The sequence below is a fragment of the Paroedura picta genome, chromosome 13, assembly GCF_049243985.1.
Source record: "Paroedura picta isolate Pp20150507F chromosome 13, Ppicta_v3.0, whole genome shotgun sequence".
NCBI lineage: Eukaryota > Metazoa > Chordata > Lepidosauria > Squamata > Gekkonidae > Paroedura > Paroedura picta.
Window position 1 is genome coordinate 46,724,429 of NC_135381.1, and position 23,420 is coordinate 46,747,848.

General features: G+C 50.1%; 1 protein-coding gene across 4 annotated transcripts in view; it reads left to right on the top strand.

Moving 5' to 3' along the window:
* Window positions 1–2,923: 2,923 nt before the first annotated feature.
* Window positions 2,924–23,420, top strand: part of OPHN1 (oligophrenin 1) — a 107,812-nt gene continuing 87,315 nt past the window's right edge. Inside the window, exon 1 of one of the 4 annotated variants that reach the window (XM_077308397.1) lies at window positions 2,924–3,576. In XM_077308397.1, coding sequence (XP_077164512.1) covers window positions 3,420–3,576 — 157 coding nt within the window. In that variant the 5' untranslated portion in view covers window positions 2,924–3,419. The remainder of the gene's footprint in view (window positions 3,577–23,420) is intronic. The other 3 variants (XM_077308396.1, XM_077308399.1, XM_077308398.1) reach the window with 3 other exon arrangements.

The following is a 23,420-nucleotide window of genomic DNA, read 5'->3' on the forward strand; positions in this document are numbered from 1 at the left end:
AGAATAGAAAACTGGCATGAAGGGGGAGATTAAAAGCAGAGGCCTAAAATCTTTTACTCATGAAAAAAGCCAAATAGATTGATTTGCAACCTAAGGCAGGCTTAAAGTAGCATAGGACTAGTGGGTCACTGCCATTTGGCTTTACTAGTCACTCGATTTTAGCAATTGCCTTCTTTTCCCACTCTTCCCTTGCAAAGTGGTATCTCCATGTGCAGAGGCAGTATACCTCTGATTGCCAGTCTGGAAGACAAAGGAGAAGGGAGGGGAACTAGCCATTAGATCTTGTATAACTTACTCATTTATGTTTTTATGTCAGTAGCCACTGGATTTTTTTGTTTTTGACATTCTCTCTCTCTCTCTCTCTCTCTGATGTCATCCGTTCAGTCTTGTCCGACCCTCGGCAATTCTATAGGAAAGCCTTCGCCGTGCGCCCCTGTCTCTGACTGCTGCTTTTGGTTGGTTCACGGTCATCCCTGTATCGACTCTGATCGTGTCGAGCCAGAAGATCCTTTGGCGACCACGTTGCCTTTTGCTGCTGACCGTGCCGAGCAGGAATGATTTTTCTAGCAAGTTTGATCACATGATGTGTCCAAAGTAAGTGAGCTTCAGCCGTACTGTCTTGCCTTCTAATGACCTAGTTTGTTTGCTCCTCTCTAAAAGTAGGGGCCTCCCTTCATTGGGCCACATACATCCCTATGAATTAGCTCCAGAGGGCACTTTGGCTGGTTTATCTCATGACTTTTACTGAAGCTAGGCCTTGTTCCCTTTCCTTGAATGCACCGAGTACAGATTCTTTCAACATTGCACTTGGTTCTCTGTATGCCCTTGGTCAGGTTCTGGCTCTCAAGCAATAGATTTATTATCTCTGTGTCCAACAGCCAGGAACACTTCTTCTTGCAACGCTAAGTCAGGTTTGCACTTGGCATAAATATGCCTCAGGCTACAGATTCTGATGCACTCTACCAGTTGCATTCCATTGCCCCTTTTGCTTAATGAAACATTCCCCCCCCCCCAATGATGTCATCATTCAGCTTTTGGTAAGCAGCCTTACTGAAATCAAGTTGCTTCCATTTGTTGTTATATAGGCCATTTTCTATGAGGACCTCTATTATTAGTCCAATTGGCAGCTGACATTTCACTGTTCCTGAGCTGCCCCCTGCTACATCCATAGATTTTCCATCCTCCAATGTAGAGTATCTTTTCTATCTTTAAGGGTTCAAAGAATGATCTGTGTCCAGACATGTGCTGTCTAATTTTTTGAGCACTTTTGGTTGCATCTTGGGGGCAATAAACAGCACGTTTAAAAATGCTCCCTTTTTGTCTGTTTCTGAAAGGGATCTCTCTGTTTGGAAGCATCACATGCCCTTGTTTTCCACTTGAGGGGCCAATCATGTTGCTCTTGCTGTATATTCCAGCGCCATTTGCTGAGTATTTGATTCAGCTCTGCCATTGCAGTCCTCGAGCCGTTTATGCCTACATGTCTCTTCAAATTGGTTGATTATTTCAGCTAGAGACAGTTTACCTTTTGCTGCAATTTGGGATATAGCATTTCATAACCTTTTGGCAAACTAAACAAAATTAACACAACAGATCCTGCTCTGGAATCTCTTTGCCAGCACCAGCTCATTTAAACCAAGGACTTCATTTAAGTCAGCGGTTCTCAACTGCCCTCGTGCCGCGACCCCTGCAGCAGGGGCGGGGACAGCATGCCGCTGCTGCTCCTGCTTGCCATAGTGCTGGCCTCCTCTGAGCCGCCTTGCAAGCTCCAAGTGCCAGGCTGCTGCGGCTGCCGCTGTGGCTGCCGCTCCTGTGGGGCTGGCCTCCGCACTGCCAGCAACATGCTGCTGCCGTGGTCTCCACCGCCATGGCCGCCACTACCGCCACGGCCCCCAGGAAATGGCTGAATGGCCCTTTGAGGGGCTGAGAACCGCTGATCTCAGTGGTCACACAAATTGCCTCCCTGTGGCATACTAGTGCTAAAGAGTCTCTTTAAAGGTAAAGGTAAAGGTATCCCCTGTGCAAGCACCGAGTCATGTCTGACCCTTGGGGTGACGCCCTCTAGCGTTTTCATGGCAGACTCAATACGGGGTGGTTTGCCAGTGCCTTCCCCAGTCATGACCGTTTACCCCCCAGCAAGCTGGGTACTCATTTTACCGACCTCAGAAGGATGGAAGGCTGAGTCAACCTTGAGCCGGCTGCTGGGATTGAACTCCCAGCCTCATGGGCAGAGCTTTCAGACGGCTGCCTTACCACTCTGCGCCACAAGAGGCTCCTAACATACGAATTAACATACGGCCCTTCTAATTCTGACCAGCCTGCTTTTGTGGTCTGCATTTGCATAATGCGGAGAACCCCCCTTAATTGGGGCCCCTCTTGCCTTCCTGTTTCCAGGGTCCTGCTGCCTGCTGGTCATCCCTCGGAGTCCCTAATCTGACTCTGCCAAAGGCACATCTCTGGTGCCTCCCGCAGGGCCCCCTTCTTCCCAGTCAGGCACACCCAGGTCTTGCCTATTCCAAACAGGTTCCCACCCCCACCCCCTTTGTGCGGTGGCGTTTTTGTCGGGGTGGAGGGGGGAGAGCCAATTCCCTCCTGCCTCTCATCTGCAGGGGCTCTACTGTGCTTGCCTTGTCACCCAACAAGGAGTGCTGCCAACCTCCAGCTGGCGCCTGGGGATCTTCGGGGATTACAGTTTATCTCCAAGGGACCGGGTCGTTTCCCTGGAGAAAAGAGCCCCTTTGGGCATTCCAGCCCCGCTTCTCAAGCCCCACCTCAGACTCCACTCCCCCCCCCCCCCGGTCCTTTCCCATCTGGGAGCGGCAATGATAAGGCCGGCCCTTCCCATGGCCGCGTCTCCTGGGGATCTGACTCGGATGTCCGCTTTTGCTCAGCCTTTGCAACGGGGCGCGCCCAGGAGTGCCGCAGCGCGTGGCTGAGGCCGCGCCAGACTACAGCTCCCGCCCGGCCTTGCGAGCCGGCGCCCGGGGGTGGGGGGCGGGGCCTCCTCCCGGCCAGCGGTTCGCCTTCTCCCGGGGGGAGGTGGTGCCCGGCCGGCGCTTCCCCCTCCTGCCCCGAGAGCGCCAGCTGCGCCAGCCGCCCGCCCCGCCCGCCGCTTGGGGCTCGGCCGAGCCGCGAGGGAAGGGAAGGGGAGGGGGCTCCGGGGCTGCTTTGTGCGGCCGCCCAGTGTCGGCGGGCGGAGGCGCTGCTCGGCGGAGGCCGCCGCTGGCCCTCTCGCCCGCCAGGTGCGCCGCCCGCTGCCGCTGCTGCCGCTGCTGCCGGAGGAGGCGTCGGCGTCGTGGGCGCTGGAGCTGGAGCTGGAGCGGAGGTTCCCGCGGGGCGGCCGGCTGGAGGCGGCCGAAGAGGCGCGCCGGGCGGGGCAGGAGACGGCCGCGGGCGGCCGAGGGGCTGAGGCCGGGCCGGCCATGGGGCACCATCCCCCGCTGGAGTTCCGCGCCTGCTACCTGGACAGCCCCGACTTCCGCGAGCGCCTCAAGCGCCACGAGCACGAGCTGGAGCGCACCGGCCGCTTCCTCAAGGACGTCATCCGCGACGGCAACGCGCTCATCGGCGCCCTCAAGGGTGGGTCGGAGCATCCCGGGCCCGGCGGGAGGAGGCCGCTTGCACCCCGGGCACCCGCGGCCGAGGCGAGAGGGGAGGCAGGCAGCGACGGGCCCCGGGGCTCGGCCGGGCCCTTTTCGCGTCTCCTCCTTCCCCCCCCCCCGCGGGCCACAGGGGCTGGGCGGCCGGGCGGGCCTCAGGAGAGCTCTGCCCCCCTTGCCGCAGAGGGAAGCGCCGCTGTCGTGGGCAGAGGGCCGCCCCCCCCCCCGGAGAGACGTTTCCCTCCCGCCCGCCTCCCCCGGCCAAGGGTCGCTGGAATGCCTGAATCGCGGAATCCCCATTTAAAATCCCTCCAGAGGCGAAAGCGAAGGCACAGCAGGGGGGCGGCAGCTGGGTGGGAGACCCCCAAAGCCCCAGGCGGCTGCCGAGGCCCTCCCCTCCCCTCCCCTGACCTGACCTGACCTGGGTGGCCAGGCTGGCTCACTCCCATCAGGGCTCGGAGGCCAAGTGGGATCGGCCCTGGCTACAGTTCGGATGGGCGGTCCAGGGCTGCAGGGGCAAAGCCCCTCCGAGCGTCTCCTGCCTTGAGACCCCCACAGGGGCTTAGCCAAAGTTGCCTGGGGACACCTTCCAACAGGGCTGCCTTTGGCCAAGGCCTCCTTTTAAGCCATGTGCCTCTTGGACCTAATTTTGCTCGCTTCTTTAAGGATAAGCTCATTTAGCAGAAAATAGAGCAAGACGCTGAGCAAACACCCCAGGAAGGGCAGTCTCACGTGCAGTGATGCAAATGGTGGGGCATTGACAGTTTTATTTCTCCTATATGCATTTGTGAGATATAACTGAATTCGAGGGGTCTGATTGGCTGGTTTAGCAAAGAATTATCATATGGCTGCATTTGGCTGTTGTGACACAGTTTACTAATGTAACAGGATTAACTTTTGCTTATATATTTCCACTGTCATGATGGTCAGTTCATAGTCTGAGGAAGAGGGCTTGCACTCAAAAGCTCACACCTTGAATGGTTGGTCTTAAAGGTGCTATTGGACTCTGATTTTATTGTGTGCCTTCGGAGTGGCTTATTAGCTGTGGAAAGGACATGCATGTCTCCCTGAGCCAGCCCTCACTCAGTGGCCTGCCTTGCATGTGGTGTGGGGGTGGTCTTTGTGCCGTTGGGTGTCTGTGGGATCCTCACGAGTCCTTAAGCTTCTGTGGTTCTATTTGGCATTTCAAAGCCCAGTGAAGAAGGCTTGATCTGGCAGCCCGAGGGCCAACGCAGTGTGAAGTGGGCACCTCCAGAGGTCGTCCCTTGGAACATTACTGTCATGTGCCAGGTTGGTTGGAATGGACTGTACATTGAACAGGTTGTTTGCATTTATTGGGGGTCAAGGTGGCCCATCCAGGTACCTGTTTGGGCTCCTTTCATCCATCTGAGCCTGGGAGTTTGAGCCTGTTGTGTCGAAATATCAATAAAACTCCAAATATCAATAAAACTCCATGAAAACTCAAACAAAGTAGCATGCATTCAGCAAGGTTGCTTTCTGTTTCTTCTTAAAGTTCAGTAGTTTCGAAAGCAGCTGAAGATGAGAGAATTCTCACTGAATTGCTCCCGTGGTACACATAAATGCAGTGGTACACCATGTGCTCTTTTGTTGTAACTGTCAGTTGTCTTTAAAAAAAAAATGACGATCTAAATGTTTTGGGTCATGGATGTGTCCTAGTATCAAATGCTGAAACAGAAACAGGAGAAAAGCAGCCTGATTATTTACCAAGAGATTTGTGAAAATGTAGGGTTGGGGATGTGTAAACAGAGTTTAACAATTTTATCTGGTTTGCCTCTCATGGCTACAGATTTTGCTCTGGGACCCCAAGCTTCTATAAAGAGCCACATTTCCCGGGGAGCCGCGGCAGGTAGATGCATCCTGGCTCTCCTCTCTGCTTCCATATTCCAGAATATTGGCAGCTTTTTGTATCTGCTGTACAATAACACCAGCAGTAACTAATTTTACTTCTATTCTCTTAATATTTTTGCTATATCTTCTCTTATATCTTGATTAAAGACTTCTGAGGCCATCATAAAAAGTAAAGGTGAAAGTGGACAGTCTTGCCATGTTCCCTTCTGAATATTAAAATTCTCTGTAAGATCACCATTTACTATTACGCCCAGATTCTTGACAGTGGTTGTAGGTGTCAGAGAGACCCCATTTATTGCTGAGAGTTGCACCATATCTCCTTCAGCTTGTTGGCCAGACCAGAGGACCTCCATCTTTGCTGGCTTTAATTTCAGCCAAGTCCTCTTGAGCCAGACATTTGGCTAAGGAGCCTTGGCACATACATGGTGTGTTTGGATCAAGGCAACTGCAGAGAGCTAGAATGTACAAATACCATAGATCCACTTCGGTCCAGGAACCGGCTAGGGCACCAAGACATTCGTTTCCTGGTTCCAGTATTTCATTCCCAATAAATATCGGAATGTGTGGAGTATCAGTAGGTTTTCTTGTTGTTCTATATGTGGCGTATTGGATCCTTGGACTTTAAAATACCGTTCTTTCAATGGGTGGAAGACTACCCATTCTTCCACTTGTTATTTTAAGCACATCCTAGTTTTCAGTGGTTTTCAAGGGGTGTTAGGCCCATCCTGTGGACTCCAAATCTTCCACTCATGGAGATGCTGGAAGTGCTGTAGTACCCCGACCAGTTAGCATGCTCCTCCTCTCCCTCCTGGCTCCCACGGCTACAGGAACTTCCAAAAATATGTTTTAATATTTAATAAATATGTTTCCCTGATATTCATCAAAATGAATTAATTTCCAGGGAGCTGCAACTAAGTGGGTGGGACACTCCTTGTGACCTGGGTCTATGGTGGGCTGCTAAGAACAGGCCAAAGTGATCCTCGTGGATGGGAAGGCAGCAGTGCTTACTGGGGTGGATCAGAAACTGTGTGTGCCTATTTAAAAGCAGAGGTCAGACTCTGGAGAGCCTTAAATGGTGGGTGTGGCCATTCAGCATCAAAGGAGGCGGATTTTTAAGCAGCAGCTGTTCAGATTCCCTCCCCCATTGCTTGTGTTTGCATTCCAGTCCACCCAGGTCTCTGTTAGTTGCCGGGCAGTGATCCCAGAGTGGTTGCTCTTCACGCGGTCTTGTGATAATACCCATTTTTGCAATGCAGGTGGTCATGCAGGTGGGCACCATTCACTGTCTTTCACTGGCCCATAAAAGCTCACCAGGCGTGCTGAAGCGTCTACCGATGCTTCCCCAAGACGCAGGCCCGGCTGGCCAGTTGAAACTTCCATGCTTGGTCCACAGTTATGCAGCCTTCGGTTTCCTTGCCTGGCACTTGGGTTCTCGTACCCTTAGCCCTTTCTGTTCCTGCCATCTCCCCCTGCCACTTTCTCCTTTAACCGGTGAAGCTGCCCCGTGAGGCATCAGACCCTTCTATTCTTTGCGAAGTTGTGCCTGTTCAGGTGGCAACAGTGGCCTTTGGAAAACATTTGTCAAGGACTAACATTCTAGAAAGCGAGAACTGTGCTGGCAGCACCTTGGATCCAGACCTTCTTTTCCATTCACTTTTGCCAGTGACCCCCATGACATCCTTCCAGTGACCCAAGGAGCCAAGGAGTTGGGGGGGGGGGTTGTGTGCTGACCCTCCTGTACCCTTCTGCCTCATCATTTCCTAAGCAGTTTCTCAGTGGAACAGGCTTCCTCGGGAGGTTCTCCATCTTTGGAGATTTTTAAGCAGAGGCTGGAGAGCCATCTGCTGGAGAGCCATCTGACGGAGAGGCTGATTCTGTGAAGGTTCAATGGGGTGGCAGGTGATAGTGGGTGAGTGAGAGGGTTAGAAACATAGGATCACAGAGTTGGAAGGGACCTCCTGGTTCATCTAGTCCAACCCCCTGCACTATAAAAGACAATCAACCTAAAACTGCAGGGGGTTGGACTAGATGAACCAGGAGGTTCCTTCCAATTCTATGATTATAAGTTGCTCCCTGCAAAGGTTCACTCTGCAAGCATTGGTAGGTCCATGTAATTTTGATTCCTAAAATCAAGTATTGGCACAAAACTCTTGTTCTGCTAGCCAGCCAGTGTGAAGGAGCTGTTTTGCACACAGGTTGCGCCGTTTCTCAGAGGGAGATGGCAACTCTCCCCCCCCCCCACACACACACACCCTTATCCTGCTTCTGCACCTTTCAACAGCGGTGGGCTTCAGACAATGCAACCGAGTGACCTGCGTGTGGTTTGTAAGAGGGTGGAAACTTTAGCTGCCCTCCAGTGACTTGATGGCTCAATTAGTTCTGTAGTCTGAGAAGCTGATCCAATAAATGGAGGGTGGTCAGTGAGGTGATCTCTTCTGGTTCTTTAGAAAAGCCTGATGTTCTTAGTCTCTTGATGTTCCAGGCAGTGGATCTATGTGGGTGTGAATGTGCTTGCTCATAAGGTTATTTTTACACTCCTTGCCCACCTCCACTCAACCCCTCGGCAGGGCCAGGAGAACAAGAAGAGCACGGGTGGGCACCTTCTTTGGGAAGTGGGGTGAGCCACTTGGTCCCTGGTCAGCTGGAAGATCCAGAGGTGGCCTCCTTGCTGGGCCTTCTTCCTGGTCACCGGAGAACAGAATCCAGCGGGGACTTCCTTCTGTTTGCAAGCATGCCAGCAGAGCTTGTGGGAAGGGAGCCAGGCTGACCCTCAAAACAAGGAGCACAACAGCCAGGCGGTGTGCCCCTCCCCAGAAAGCTGAACATCCAGCTCTGTTGCCAGTTTCAGTTCCTTGTGCAGATCCCCCCCCCAAAAAAAAATTGAGTAGCTGAACCAGACTGTGTCCTGCAGGTAGAATACGGGCAAGGAGCTGTCCTGGATGTCAGCCCCAATTGAGAAAATTCATCAAACGGTCCAAAGATACCTTTCCACGTTGAAACAAAGTATGAGTCCAGGGGCGCTTTTAAGACCAGCAAGGTTTTATTCAAGGTGTAAGCCAGCCCTTTCAACCTTTTGATTGTGGAGGAGCCCCTGAAATATTATTCAGCCTTTGAGGAACCCTTAAAGTGGTGACATGCCCCTTCAGCAAAGTGGGGAGCATGAAGGAATTTTCTTCATTAAAGAAATGATGTTTGAAAATTGCCACTCAATGTTGTTAGCAATCAGCAATCTGGCATTACCGTAGGGGTGTCCCAGTGTCCTTTGGTTTAATGAGTGTTCTGTATTTTTCACTGGGTCACACCCTTCTGCTTCCATAATTCCTTCAGAGGAGTGGGCATAGAATTAAGGCGTGGGGGCCAGCCAGCCAGCCAGCCAGTCGACTGAAGCCTCCTTTACCATCTCTGTTGTGGAGGAAGAACTCGGCCTGCAGAGCAGCGAGGGAAGTGGGCTCCAGTGACGTCTGCTGATGTCAGTGGCTGTCCGAACCTCTGGGAAAGGCTGTGTAATCCCAGGGTCCCCCAGAACCCTGGCTGGGAATGCCTGGAGTAAGCTTTCACTTCCTCAAGACACACTGAAATGGGAATTTGCCAGCCTGCACATGTAGGCAGAGGGTGAGCAATAAATTAGTATGCAGCACAATGAAGATGTTTAACAGTTTCCAGGGCTGCACAGGAATAACAAGCTAAGTTTATAAGGTTACCATTTGGTTCCAGCTCTCGGGGGGAGACAGTGAAGGGAATAAATATACCAAGATTGGAGATTAATGGACAGATGCATCCCAGTTGTGGAACGCTCCGTCCGCCTCCCCTCAAGCATGAAGGCATCCCTACAACTTCCTCCTCCCTGAAGTGGCGAGACCAGCTGTGCAGACTTCTGTCCTCGGACCGGGGGAATACATCCGAGCGTCCTGTTCCAAATTACATCACATTCCACTGTTCATCATGTTGCATTACAATCTAAAATATTCAATTCTATCATTCCAAAAAAGAAATTAGAGGACAGAAATATTTTTTTTCACAACAAAGACCATCAAGGGAAAATCAACTTAAAAGTATGCAAATGCTAAGAAGAATTAAGCAACCCAATTCACTAAAGTCAGTGTACAGCCCAAACAGCAGGCCTTCAGCAAAATACAGAAACGGATGTCCATCCTGGTGATTTAGGCAAACTTCTAGGAACAGGCTTGTCCTTAAGGTTTTCTAAAAACAAGTTGGTATGCAGTTAGGAAAACAGTCTCACCAGCAACCAGTTCCACCAGATTGGGGCAGCTGCAGAGCCCAGAGGGACGGACCAGAACCAAATTAATTCAAAAGAAATACTGTGTAAACATCCAGAAGAAGTTCCTGACAGTCAGAGCGGTTCATCAGGGGAACAGGCTTCCTCGGGAGGTGGTGGGTTCTCCATCTTTGGAGATTTTTAAACAGAGGCTGGAGAGCCATCTGATGGAGAGGCTGATTCTGTGAAGGCTGAAGGGGGTGGCAGGTGACAGTGGATGAGCAAGAGGGTTGTGAGCATCCTGCATAGTGCAGGGGGTTGGACTAGATGACCCAGGAGGTCCCTTCCAATTCTATGATTCTATGATTCTGTGATGTGATGGGGCACAGAGGGATATCTTTACCAAGTGGAAGAGGCAGTAATTGCAAATGTGTGTGTGTTTGTATGTGTGTAACTGGCACCCAGGGACACCGTAGGGAGGGGCACACGTGCAAACCTGCACCCCATGGGTGTGAAGGAGACTTCATTCGAGAGACGAGAGGCCAAGCCTTTTTATTTCTCCTTTGCAGTTTGCATAAGGCTTCCTGGCCCTTTTGTGGTCTCCGTGACGGAAGAGGATAGGCTTGTGGTTAAGGAAATACAGCCGGTATCAGCTCTGTAACCATGGATCTGAAATGCTGACGTCTGGTCCTGGAGGTTGGATATTTAAAAATAACCACCTTTTCTGGTAAATGTCCCTTGTTCTGGGCTGGAAGAGCTGGTATAATTGCATGCATTTATTTCTTGTTTGGACCCTGCGTCTTACTCTGTGTGTGTGTTTAATGGCTGCAGGGATTTAGGGCAGTGTTTAAAAATGGCTTCTTGTGCAGGAGGAGGTTGAGGGATGCGGGGAGAGCACATGCACAGGCACTTTAGGCAATGGCACTTCCAGAGGGAAGAAACTGCAGACAGACTTAGGTTATGTGGGTCGTGATTGGAAACCCAGTCCCTCTTCCCAGAACACAGAGCACATGGAATCAAAAGTGCCTGTCAGGTCTGACGTGGGCATTTTCAGTCCTGGTCCCCGCCTGGTGGAACAAGCTCCCGGAACACATCTGGGCCCTGCTGAAATTAGCACAGTTCTGCATAAGGGTGGAGCTTTTGGGGAGTGGGAGGGGAAGGATTCAGAACCTGTCTAAAGCGGTAGTCCTCAACCACCGGGCCGCAGTGCCCTCTCCCCGCCCTCCCCCGCAGTAAGAAACTTCCCAGGCCGCAAGCATGTGGCCCAGCAAGCTTCTTACTGTGGGAGGGGGGGGAGAGAGAAGCAGGGCAGTGCATGCGCCATGCACGGCCAAAACTTGCATGCACGGCACTTTTGCGCATGTGCAGTGCCGTGCATGCGCGTTTTGATGCGCGGCCGGGCAATCGCCCTCCCAGCTGCCGCCGGTCCGCAGCCTGTAAAAGGTTGCGGACCACTGGTCTAAAGCACTTTGTTAAATTCCAAAGGACCTCCCTGCAGCCCTAAAAGACTAGGGAGCAGTTCGGGGTGGAGGCCGGTGGATCACTTTAGCCCACTTCTTGTCACTTTCTGGCAGGTTTTGCTTGGAACCCTCTGGGAAAGGGGGAGAGACGGCACCAATCTGGCACATCCCATAGGGAGCTGGTCAGTGGGCAGACAAGTTTGTTTTGTAAAGCTGCTGGGCACTGTGGATCTTTGAGGTTGTTCGAGGAAATCCAAGCCGCCCAGTTTGTTGCCAATCTGAAACAGATGTGTGTTTTCAACAACAGCCACAAGAAAATTGGCTGGCGAGGGAAGGAGACAAGGACACACTCGTAGTTATGACCTCTTGCACTGCCTTCTCGATGCAAACATTGTTGCCGTTACAAGGGCTGGTGTGCCTGCTTTGCTACTTCCCCTTGTCAGTCATGACTTGCTTCTTCAGCATCTTCTCCCCAAAGGGCCTGAACTTGCAGGCATGTTCACTCTTGTGATCTTTGGGAAGCCAGGAATTGACTGCAGGAAGTTGCTGTCTCTGTGGCCACGTCCCAGTGGCCCTTGTGCTGTTCATGTGTGCATGCCTGCTTCCCTGGTCCTGCACCCTGAGATGAATGTGTGCAGAGTCCCTCTTGAAGTGTGGAGCTTGAAGTGGGGTGAAATGTTTACTCTGTGGAGCTTGACCTGAATGGCTGAGCTCACAACTGTAGTTGGCAGCTGGCTGGTGGGGAGCCTGTATGTGCCAAGAGGACCTGGAATTGCACATTACGTCTGCTGTGGATTTGTTATCTGGCCTTGGCACATTTCCACTGCTTATTTCCTTACATTAAAAGTGTTTCTGGGAAACCGTACTTCCAGAGCTTGGGTGGCAAGTACCCATCAGTGTGCCAGAGAGATGTGCTCTGCTGTGGTCCTCCAGAGCACTTGTTTATTTACTTATTTATTTATTATATTTATATAGAATCATAGAATCATAGAATCATAGAATCATAGAGTTGGAAGGGGCCATACAGGCCATCTAGTCCAACCCCCTGCTCAACGCAGGATTAGCCCTAAGCATCCTAAAGCATCCAAGAAAAGTGTGTATCCAACCTTTGCTTGAAAACTTCCAGTGAGGGGGCGCTCACCACCTCCTTAGGCAGCCTATTCCACTGCTGAACTACTCTGACTGTGAAAAACTTTTTCCTGATATCTAGCCTATATCGTTGTACTTGAAGTTTAAACCCATTACTGCGTGTCCTTTCCTCTGCAGCCAACAGAAACAGCATCCTGCCCTCCTCCAAGTGACAACCTTTCAAATACTTAAAGAGGGCTATCATGTCCCCTCTCAACCTCCTTTTCTCCAGGCTGAACATTCCCAAGTCCCTCAACCTATCTTCATAGGGCTTGGTCCCTTGGCCCCAGATCATCTTCGTCGCTCTCCTCTGTACCCTTTCAATTTTATCGACGTCCTTCTTGAAGTGAGGCCTCCAGAACTGCACACAGTACTCCAGGTGTGGTCTGACCAGTGCCGTATACAATGGGACTATGACATCTTGTGATTTTGATGTGATGCCTCTGTTGATACAGCCCAAAATGGCATTTGCCTTTTTTACCGCTGCATCACACTGCCTGCTCATGTTTAGTTTACAATCCACAAGTACCCCAAGGTCTCGTTCACACACAGTGCTACCTAGAAGCGTATCCCCCATCCAGTAGGCATGCTTTTCATTTTTCTGACCCAGATGCAGAACTTTACACTTATCTTTATTAAATTGCATCTTGTTCTCATTTGCCCATTTTTCCATTGTGTTCAGATCTCGTTGAACTCTGTCTCTATCTTCCGGAGTATTTGCCAGTCCTCCCAATTTGGTGTCATCTGCAAACTTGATGAGTAGTCCCTCCACCCCCTCATCTAGATCATTAATAAATATGTTAAAAAGTACCGGGCCGAGCACCGAGCCCTGAGGTACCCCGCTACTCACCTCTCTCCAGTCTGATGAAACACCATTGACAACAACTCTTTGAGTGCGGTTCTCTAACCAATTCCCTATCCACCTAACTATCTGAAAATCCAGATTGCAGTCCTTCAACTTATCCATCAGAACATCATGGGGAACCTTGTCAAAAGCTTTACTAAAATCCAAGTAAACGACATCAACCGAATTTCCTCGATCCAGCAAACCTGTTACTTGGTCAAAAAAGGAAACTAGGTTGGTCTGGCAGGACCTGTTGGAGACAAATCCATGCTGACTTCCTTGGATCACCAAATTATCCACCAGATGTTTGCAGATCACTCCCTTTAATATCTGTTCCATTATCTTCCCCACAACGGAGGTCAGACTCACTGGTCTGTAGTTTCCCGGGTCATCCTTCCTCCCTTTTTTGAAGATCGGAATAACGTTTGCTCTTTTCCAGTCCTCCGGGACATCTCCAGTCCTTAAAGAGGTTCCGAAGATGATGGACAAGGGCTGTGCAAGTTCTCTGGAAAGTTCTTTGAGTACTCTCGGGTGCATTTCATCTGGACCAGGGGATTTGAACTCATCCAGTGCAGCTAAATGCCTCTCGACAACCTCTCTATCCATGTTAACCTGCCACCCAGACACTATCCTTTGGCTACAGCCATCTCTAGATGTGCCTAAACACTTTGACCTGTGGGAAAAAACAGATGTAAAATAGGCACTAAGCCTTTCTGCTTTCTCTGCATCTTTCGTTAGAGTTTGTCCATTCGCACCCAACAGCGGGCCTATTGCCTCCTTTACTTTACGTTTGCTCCTCACGTAACTGAAAAATCTTTTCTTGTTACAGTGGGCTTCCCTGGCCAATCTTAGCTCACTCTCAGATTTGGCCTTTCTGATGATTGATCTACAGTGCCTAGTAACCTGTAGGTACTCTTCTTTAGAGCTCTGTCCTTCCCTCCATTTCCTGAACATTTTCCTTTTCTTTCTTAGTTCCTCTTGAAGTTCTCTGTTCATCCAAATAGGCTTCTTAGAGCTCCTGCAGTGTTTTCGTATTTCTGGAATAGTCATTGATTGAGCATGCAATAGCTCTTGTTTGAGTAGCGCCCACCCTTCACATGCTCCCTTCCCTTCCAGCATTCTCGTCCATGGTATGACACTCATCATGTCTCTGAGTTTATTAAAGTTTGCCCTACGAAAATCCAACATCCGCGTCTGGCTACAAGCTTCCTTGGCTCCCCATCTCAAAAGGAATTCTATGAGGACATGGTCACTTCCCCCTAGGGTCCCCACCTCCTTCACCTCATCCACCAACTCTTGCCTGTTGGTCAGTATTAAGTCCAGTATGGCTGAACCTCTTGTGGGTTCATCTACCATTTGATAAATGAAATTGTCAGCCAGGCAGGTCAGAAACTTGCATACCGCCCTCCCCAGGGGCTCAGGGCGGTTTACGTAAGAACAAACAAGAATACATAAAACAATCTATAAACATGTGAATAACTTTACAATAATAACTAATGATTGTAACCTTATAACAATGTAACAGTATAAATAATATAGACAAAACTATGGAGCAAACTGGAAGAATCTGATAAATGAAAGGATCAAAGTCCTGTTTGTGCTGGGGGAGGGGGGAATCCCATCAAACAGATTACCTGCTTAATTATGTTCTTTGCTGTAATAATAATTTCATCCCCATATAGCTCAAAAAAATGCAGTTTCCTTTGTCTCAGAAGTCCAAACACAAGTGATACAAGCCTGTCCTCTTCCAGAATGTGGCATTCATCTTCCAGAGGTCTGTTCAAGTCACTGCGGACATAGGTTGAGAACTCCGCAATCATCATTTTATCTATCAGTTTTTCTAATTCACAGAGTTGTGACCCAAGGTGCCAGAAACTGTGAATGCCTTGGAGTTCCTGCTGCAGCACCTCCTGTGTCGTTGCTATTAAATCCAACGCACCGACAAATTCGGAAGTGGAGAGCAGCAATTGCACGGTGGGCTGCGTTTGGTGCACAGCGGCCATCAACTTCAGCTTGTTATATGCTTTTATACAGTTACTTTTTGTCAACGAGAGTCTTAAGACTTTAAGAGACCCCTCACACATCACTTGGTCAGTTTGGCCTGTTTTGTCTCGCAGCATTTTGACAGCCAGGGAGGTTTTCCTGAGGTAGTCTTGTAGTTCGTGTTGGGAGGTCATGGCGTGAAAAAATGCTTCGGAGCGGAGGGAGATCTGATGGGCGATATTTACTTCTACAATATCCAGAGAATGGCTCAGCTTTTCCTGAAGCAGCTTGGAAGAAGCTGCATCACGATTTCCTTTCCCTCCAGCAGTATTAAAATGAGACCAAGATAAGACCATATTAAATGTTGAGGGATCTTATTGGCATGTCCCTTCAGTGTGGGAGCATGGCCATAGGCTTCGAGGAATCCTGACCCTAACCCTGCAGGGCATCTCTACCAGATTGTAATTTAAAGAATCACTATCAATTACCCCATCTTGGTAAAAAAGATACAAAAAATAATCATACCATGTAAGGGAAGGGATTACTCCATTTTTGTTTTTGTTGCTTTTGTTTTTAAAAGCATCGGAAATTAGAGCCCAGAATTTCTGTGAATTAGTTGTATGAGTAGCCTGGATTAGATTATCCCATTGTTTTTTTTTTTTTTTAATAAACTCACTCCTCTTGGTTCTAATTAAGGTATTTAGTTGTTTCTTTAATTGAAAGTATTCACCTGGGAGGGAAAGTGCCTTCAAACTGCAATACTGTCGGTAGATTGCACGGAGATGAGATTTTGTACTCTGACATTCTTTATTGAACCATCTAGGCCAGGGGCCCCCAACCCCCTGGGCTGCAGCCCGATCCTCACTGATGTCCACCCAGAGGTCTGTGGACTCCTGGCGTTCTCTGGGAGCTCGGAGGGAGGGGTTCACGGCCTTCCCCACCTACCTTAACGGATCGTCCACAGGCTAGGTGACCAGCCGCCTCCATGGCTCCCTCTCCTGAGCATGAGTGAGTTTTTGTCTGGTTTCCGTGTCTGACAGTGGGCAGAGCCGCACTTGTACTCCCACCTTTAACTGCCTCTTGCCAGTTCTCCTCAAGCCTGCATTAACACTGGTGGTGGTGTCACTTCCGGGGAGTGTGGGAGAGAGGTGCAGCCAGCTGACATCACTCCAGGGCCTCTCCAAGCCTGAAGAATTATTTCAAGGGCTCCTCCCTGGCCAAAAGGGTGCAGAGATGCTGCATGAGCCTGTCTTGCTGCTGCACCACACTGACTGCGCAGTGTTTCTAACAAGGGTCCAGCAGGTTTGGGGGGCAGGAGCACTTCTCCGTGCATTTAAAGGCAGCCTCTGCGTTATTTGTTTATTTCATTTTATTCTACTCGGGGCGGTGTACATGTGTTTCCTTCAGGCAGTGAAAAGTGGGGTATAGAAACCAACTCTTCTAAGTTACTCAGCCGCCAGCAAAAGAGGCTGGGAGACTTTGTATTTCTCAGTCAAAGGTTTCCAGTGTGGCTTTCATGGGTACTCCAACACCTATCTGGTGACCCCACGGGAGTTTGGAGAGAGGATGGTGTCGAGTGGTGCTTTTGCCAGGCAGTGGCTTCTGCTTGGCTACTGGAGCTCTCACTGGCTGTCTGGATTTTTGGAACGTTGCTTTGGCAGGAGCTGCCGCCGCTGCAGAAGGATCTCCACGGTGCACCTGGAGGTGAGCTGTGGCAACCATTTTGTTTCTGGCATTGCCCCCTACGGAAGCCATTTTGTGGCAGACGTTTTGTGGTTGTGCCTATCCCGCAGTTTCAGAATTGTAAGACCAGCAGTTGGCTGGTTTAGAAATGTTGCGTCTCACTTCTGGGTGTTCTGGGGGGTTGTGGGAGGACCGGAAGGCTCCTTAGCAACTCTGCAGCTGGTTGTGGCCTTCAGCATCTCATTTTGTCCGAAATGTCACCTGATGCTTCAAGTGGCCGAATGTTTTGAGTAGTAAGTGCCCATTCTTAGCTGCGTGTGCCAGGTCCACTTTATCCACATGCCATGGGCTCTGTGCTTCCAGGGTCCCCACGCGGTGCCTCCCCCCCCCCATGGATCAGGGCAGCCTCTCCCCTTCCCCCCCCCTTCCCCCAGTCTGGCTGCTCCTGCACCAAGCGTTCTCTGCCAGGGACCCACTCCTGGGGTCGGTGCTGGTGGCGAGGAGCTGAGCAGGATTGCCAGAAGCCATGCAAGTCTCAGCCTGACTCCAGATACTCTCACAGGCTGCCTAACCCCCCCACCCCCCCTGCAGCTCTTGGGAGAGGGTGGGGCAGAGCGGCAGGAGAAGCATCATTCCTCGGATGTGAACATGGGAGCATGGCGGCCAAGTGTATGGAGGAGGGGGGGGGAGCCCCTGTGCTTGTCGTCTTTCCAACCAAGCTCAAATTCTGAGCCGGCCTGGAGGAGTCCTGCATCAGGCAAGGCAGACTGAGGCTGCCCCTCTGGAGCTGCGGTCTGAGTTTCGGGGTCACCTCCTTTGCGTCACAAGCTGCATTTGGGCTTGCCAGCCGGGGGGCTTGCCAGATGCCTTCCAGCTGTTCCTGGCTTCAGGCCTAACCGGGGGGGGGGGGGTGTCTGTGTTTCTGCAATGGGCTGGCAGAGCTGAACACTCCCCACCCCTCCCCAGAAGGCAGAAACTGTGGGTTCCCCGGGGCGTATCACTTACTCAGCACAGAGCCCTTGTGGAGGGGCTGGCAGAGGCTTCAGCTTTCCATCCCAACCTGCAATTACACAAGTTTGTAAATGGGGCTTGTGCTAGACGGATCCCCCCTCCCTTTCCTCCTCCTCCTCCTCCTTTGCCCTGGAAAGAGCACAGCTGGTCGACTCATGAACTGCTTGTAAGATTTCCCCGGCTGGAGGAGCCTGACTCACCTGCTCGTGGAGCTGTTCCGGGCCGAATTCTGGGGCTGCCCAGCGTTTGCGGAGCAGGGAAGGCTGCTGCTTCCAGCAAAGTGAAGCGTTTTTGCCCTGGGGGCTTGCAATGCTGCCACTCTCAGAACGTCTCATTTGCTTCATCTGTTGGGGGCTCATGCTCTGAGTCTGAGCAGCCCCGTGTCTCCCTTGTTCCGCTATTTCAACAGGAGGAACAAAATGCTATCTGCGCCTTTTGAAGGGGCTTTCTGCACCCTGTTCTCGTCTGCAGGGCCAGTGCCCACTCAGGCCCCCACAAGGCAGCCTCCCTGGCCGCAAAGCACCCGGAATGAGACCGTGGTGAAGAGGTTCAGCGCGGCCTGCAGTTCCTTGGGGAGTGGCAGGGTCGGATCGTGTCTGGGTCCCCGTGACGGGCCTGAGTGCATCCCTTGGAAGATGTGGTTGGCAGAGGTTAAGAAGGGTTGGCCACATGGCCTTTGGGGGCCAAACAGCTGCTGTGTCCGTGCCAGCCTTTGTGAGCGGGAATTGAGAAGGAGGGTCACATGCTTCTTCCTTTGAACCTGGCTTTAGGGCTGCTAGGGAGGCCAGCCTCTAGGTGGGATCTGGTGATTCCCCCAGTGTTACAGATCATCTCCAGGGAAGAGAGATTAGTTCTCATGGAGAAAATGCATGGAGGATAGGATTGGGAAATACCTGGAGACTGAATCTTAGAATCATAGGGACCTCCTGGGTCATCTAGTCCAACCCCCTGCACTGTGCAGGACACTCACAACCCCATCGCTCATCCACTGTACCCTGCCCCCCCTTGAGCCTTCACAGAATCAGCCTCTCCGTCAGATGGCAGCAGTTGGTATTACTAGCATCCCCATACTGAAGAGCCAAAGGCCGATATATATATGCTATATTATTCAATAGAGGTTGAATTTCACAATTTGGATATTCATGACATTTACATTCAAAGGACAACCATTGAGGAAAATTTCCATTTGAAAATGGGACATATCTCGAAACCGTTCTGGTTGGATCCTATATGAGAATAAACAGAAGAACAAAGAACCCTTTACTTCATTTATTTTGTAATAAATTTAGTAACATTTATAGTAGCCTTGGGATAGTTTTTTTTTCTTTCTCTTTGTATTCACTACAAACTGTCCAAGTTGTCTATATTTGCAAGAAAACAAAACAAACAACAAGACCAGGAATACCTTTGACATGTTCCGGCATCCCAGTAGATCAGCAGAAATGGCTCTAAACTGTCCCGAGAATTCCTTTTCTTGCTTTAAGGGGTTCTGCAAAATGGGGGCCTTTCATTTTGAGACTGGGGGGAAAGTCTAAAAATCCAGCTGCACCGACAGCCCTCCCCCCCCCAGAATTCCTTAGGGACGACGAGTGTCACTCGGAGGGTGTTTGGATAGAGACCCTCTTCTTTCCCTGGCTAAGGAAGGGCATGGCTCCAGTTCTTGGGTGTTCCCAAGGCAGACGTCTCGCTTTCTCCAAGGGTGAGATTTAATTCCTTTGCTGAGTTCCATCCTTCACAGAGACTGCCAGCTTGGCTGTACAAAAGGCTGCTTCTGGAGCATAGTAAATAGAAAGGGTGGCACGTCCACGCAATGCACTTCATCCGCGAATATTGCAGGGGTTGGACTAGATGACCCACGAGGTCCCTTCCAACTCTATGATTCTATGAATGCGGGCTAATCTGTTTGTTCAGCACAGTTTTTACTAGGCCAACCTGACCTGAGTAGCTGAGGCCAGCCTGATCCCGTTGGATCTGGGAAGCTAAGCAGGCTCGGCCCTGGCTAGCACTTGGATGGGAGGCCTCAAAGGGACACGAGGATCATGACGTGGATTCAGGCCATGGCAGACCACTGCCAAACAGCTCCTGCCTGCCTGCCGGGCAATCTTAGATCTCCTGGCTGCAATACACACCTGCCATATGATAAATAAATAATAATAAATTTGCCGTGTCCTTCCTCCAAAGAGCTGGGGCTGTACCCTTGGTAGTTTCCCACTCTCCTCCTTTGAATTCTCACAACAACCCTGCACGGGAGTCAAGTGGTGATAGCATTTGGCTCAAGGTGGGGAAGTGGGGACTTGAACCTGGGTCTCCCAGATCCTAGCTCAGCTCTAATTGTGGTCTGCATGGGCTGTCCAGTGTGAGTTGTGGTTGGGGTGGAGAATGGGTGGGCCAGATCGCCACCTGTTGGTTTTCCTGGACCTCTCCATGGCTTTTCATACCGTCAACCCCTGTGTCTTCCGGAAGAGGCTGCCTGGGTGCTTTGGTGGTTACTCGGCTAGCAGGAGGTGGGGGAGGATCAGGCCCTCCTAGCAGGCCAAAGGGGCCCTTCTTTCCATCACAGGTTTTATGCCATTTCCTCCGTAGCTGAACTGGCATGAAGAGCGTGCTTTCCTAAGGCTCACACCAGAGTTTAAGAAATAACATTTGCTCTGCTTGAAGACTGGTCCTCTCAGCCCTTTTCCATTTCATCACTGCCCTTGGGGGAAGAGCAGTGATGCTTGCATTTTGAAGTTGAATGTTTGGGTGCTGAAATCTGTTATCGTCATATTACTATCTTGCATCCTGATCAGTCTGAGAAAGTTAGAGCTGTTTTGGCGCAGCAATTAATCTATGAGTTCTGCAGATCCATTATGAGCATCCCCCTTTTTGCTGGATTTCGTTACCTTCTGCACATTCTGTTCCATTAGCAAACATCAGGATGTTCAAAGGATCTTGCCTGGCTTTTGGACAACCGTCTGGCTAACTTCTTCTCTCTTTGACTAATTAAACTGTGGAAATCACTGCTGGAGGATGTAGTTGTTGTTGGAGTTTAAAAATGCCAAGTGGGGCCAAGCACCAAGCTGTTTAAAAGAATAACATAGTTTTATTTATAAGAGAAAGGCTTTGTATAGAAAGGGGGAGAGAAAGAGTCCTGTCTAACTGTTGTCTGCATTCATTCAGTTTGTTCAGGGAGGAACTGTGCTCAGAGGAGCAAGAAGCCTCCAAAGGAACCAATTAGAACATAGAAGAAGAGTATTTGAAAAATATCAGGAATTTCCTAAACTAACTAGGCTAAATCTAATCTCCTCCAATGCCCTCTGCATATACTTTTGAAGCATATGCTTTTGAATCATGCGCACTAAACATCTTGCATATTTATTTTATTTTTATTTATGATGATTTAATTTATAGACTGCCCATCCCCGCAAAAGTGGACTCAAATGTCATACAATTAAAACACCATAAAACTCTGTGAAAGCACAATTAAAACCGAATGATGCTGTTGGATCCTAGAGCATTTTATCTGCTTCTTTGCAGGTTTTCATTTCAGCTTCTTACGGCTTTTCTCAGTTCTTTTTTATGCCGGTTACCAGAGGCTTGGGCAGTTTAGGGGAAAGGGAGAAGGCTATCCTGCTGACTTCAGAGGTCTTTGTCCTTCCGTGAAATTTTCTGTGAACCTCTGGCGGTCAGAACTGAAAAGTGCCCAAATGCCCCTGAAGCCATTTAGAGCAAAAGACCTTGTCTGCGGGGTTCATTCATGGGCAATGTGGGAAGCTGGTCCTGGCACTACCAGTTGAGCATTCCCTGGGAAAACGTGACAAAGTGGGCAGTGGCTTTGCCTCCAGGGAATCTGTGCAGGGCAGGCCAGATTGTGGCCCTCCAGATGTTCATGGACTACAATTCCCATATTGTACACGCTGGGAATTGTAGTTCATAGACATCTGGAGAGCCACAGTTTGGCCACCCCTGCTGTATGGAATGGGATGGAGAATTTGCTGATCCACAAGTTGATACTAGCCTCCCTTGGCCCTTTCACTTGTTTGTATGAAACGGAAGGGCCTGAGAAATACCGCTTGGATCCCGAATCAGCTTCCAGGGAAGGAAGAATGAACCTTTTGTCGGTGGTTCTTCCTCTAAACAATGTATAAGGAACCGTTCTGTGGAAGGGCTGGTTTGCAGATGTGGCCACTGATGGGGAGGGGGCTGCCCTCCTTTTATCCACAACATGAGCCACAGCAATTTAATGATGTGGCAGCTATTGACTGCTAGCAAGGCCTGCCCTGGCCCTGCGCACAGATCTCTGCTTGTGCCTCTTGCATAGGTGCAAACAGGTGTGTTGTCTGGGCCAGCAGCAGCAGAACCAATCCCCTTCTGATGACACCCAAGAGGCAGCAAATTTAGTATTTGAGAAGAGTGGAATGGATAAAGGTTTTCACTGTTTTTTATGGCCAGGATCCAGAATAGAGAGGTCAATAGAACTCAATTCATGGTCCTCTAATTTGTTAACTATATGGAAAAACTACAAATCAAGACTAACAGCTTATTTATCTTTATTGAAATCTACAATAGAGGCCTATTTTGATAAATCCCAACAGAGAAGACAGGGTTGTCATAAATATAAAGATTTTATGAACACAACTGGGGAGTTAAATTCTTTTGAAGATCTTGTGCACATGGGTATAGCAACATTTGTTGGTTGGTGTATTATCAGATTACTAGAAAGATAGCCCGCTGTAAGAGGGATACAGCGGGCGCTAGGAACTTACCCAGCATGGTGTCCCGCGGCAACGGCTGTCTGCGGCGGCTCCGTGCGCCGTGGGCAACTGTCCGCGGCGGAGGCGGCAGGGAGGCCCCGGCAGCGGCGGCAGGGAGGCCCGCGGCGGAGGCAGGGAGGCACCGGCAGCCGTGCTCCGCGTGACTGCCGTGGGCTCTGTCTGGTGGCGGCCTGACGCGGTGAGAGGCGCTTTGCGCCTCTCACCGCGTCAGGCTGGGAGCAACTGCGAGCCGCGCTGCGCACGGCTCACAGTTCCTGGGGCTGGGAATCAGAGGGACCAATCGGCAGGCGCTTCGCTTCGCGCCTGCCGATTGGTCCCTCTGATTGTCTGTCCAGAGGAAGGGTCCAATCCGGACCCTTCCTCATCATGGACAGATCCCGCCTCAGCGAATTATTTAGTCCGCGGCGCTTAGATAACAAGATTCAAAGATGAGTTCCCAAGATATGTAGGTATGTGACACACGTTAATGGAGTTTGAAAACATTGTTTTTCAAAACAAACCTCATTTACACAGGCAAGTCTGTAAGTTAGTGTTAAAATATTAAAGTGAAGATGAACAAATGGATGCAGAACTTGGGGCATAATATTACTTTTGATGTGTGGGGACGGTTATGGTCTAAAACTTACAAAATCACAGATATTAAAGGAAAAATGGTATGTTTTATAGATGGTATATTACACCTACAGTTATCATCAGAATGTCTAAAGAATATGATCCTAAGTGCTGGAGGTGCAAAGAAGGTATTGGATCTTTTTATCATATGTGGTGGAATTGTAAAAAAGTGAGGAAATTTTGGATAAAGATTCATACTATATTAGGAACAATGCTGAATGTAAAATTTCTTATGTTTCCCGACTATATGCTGCTAAGTGTGAT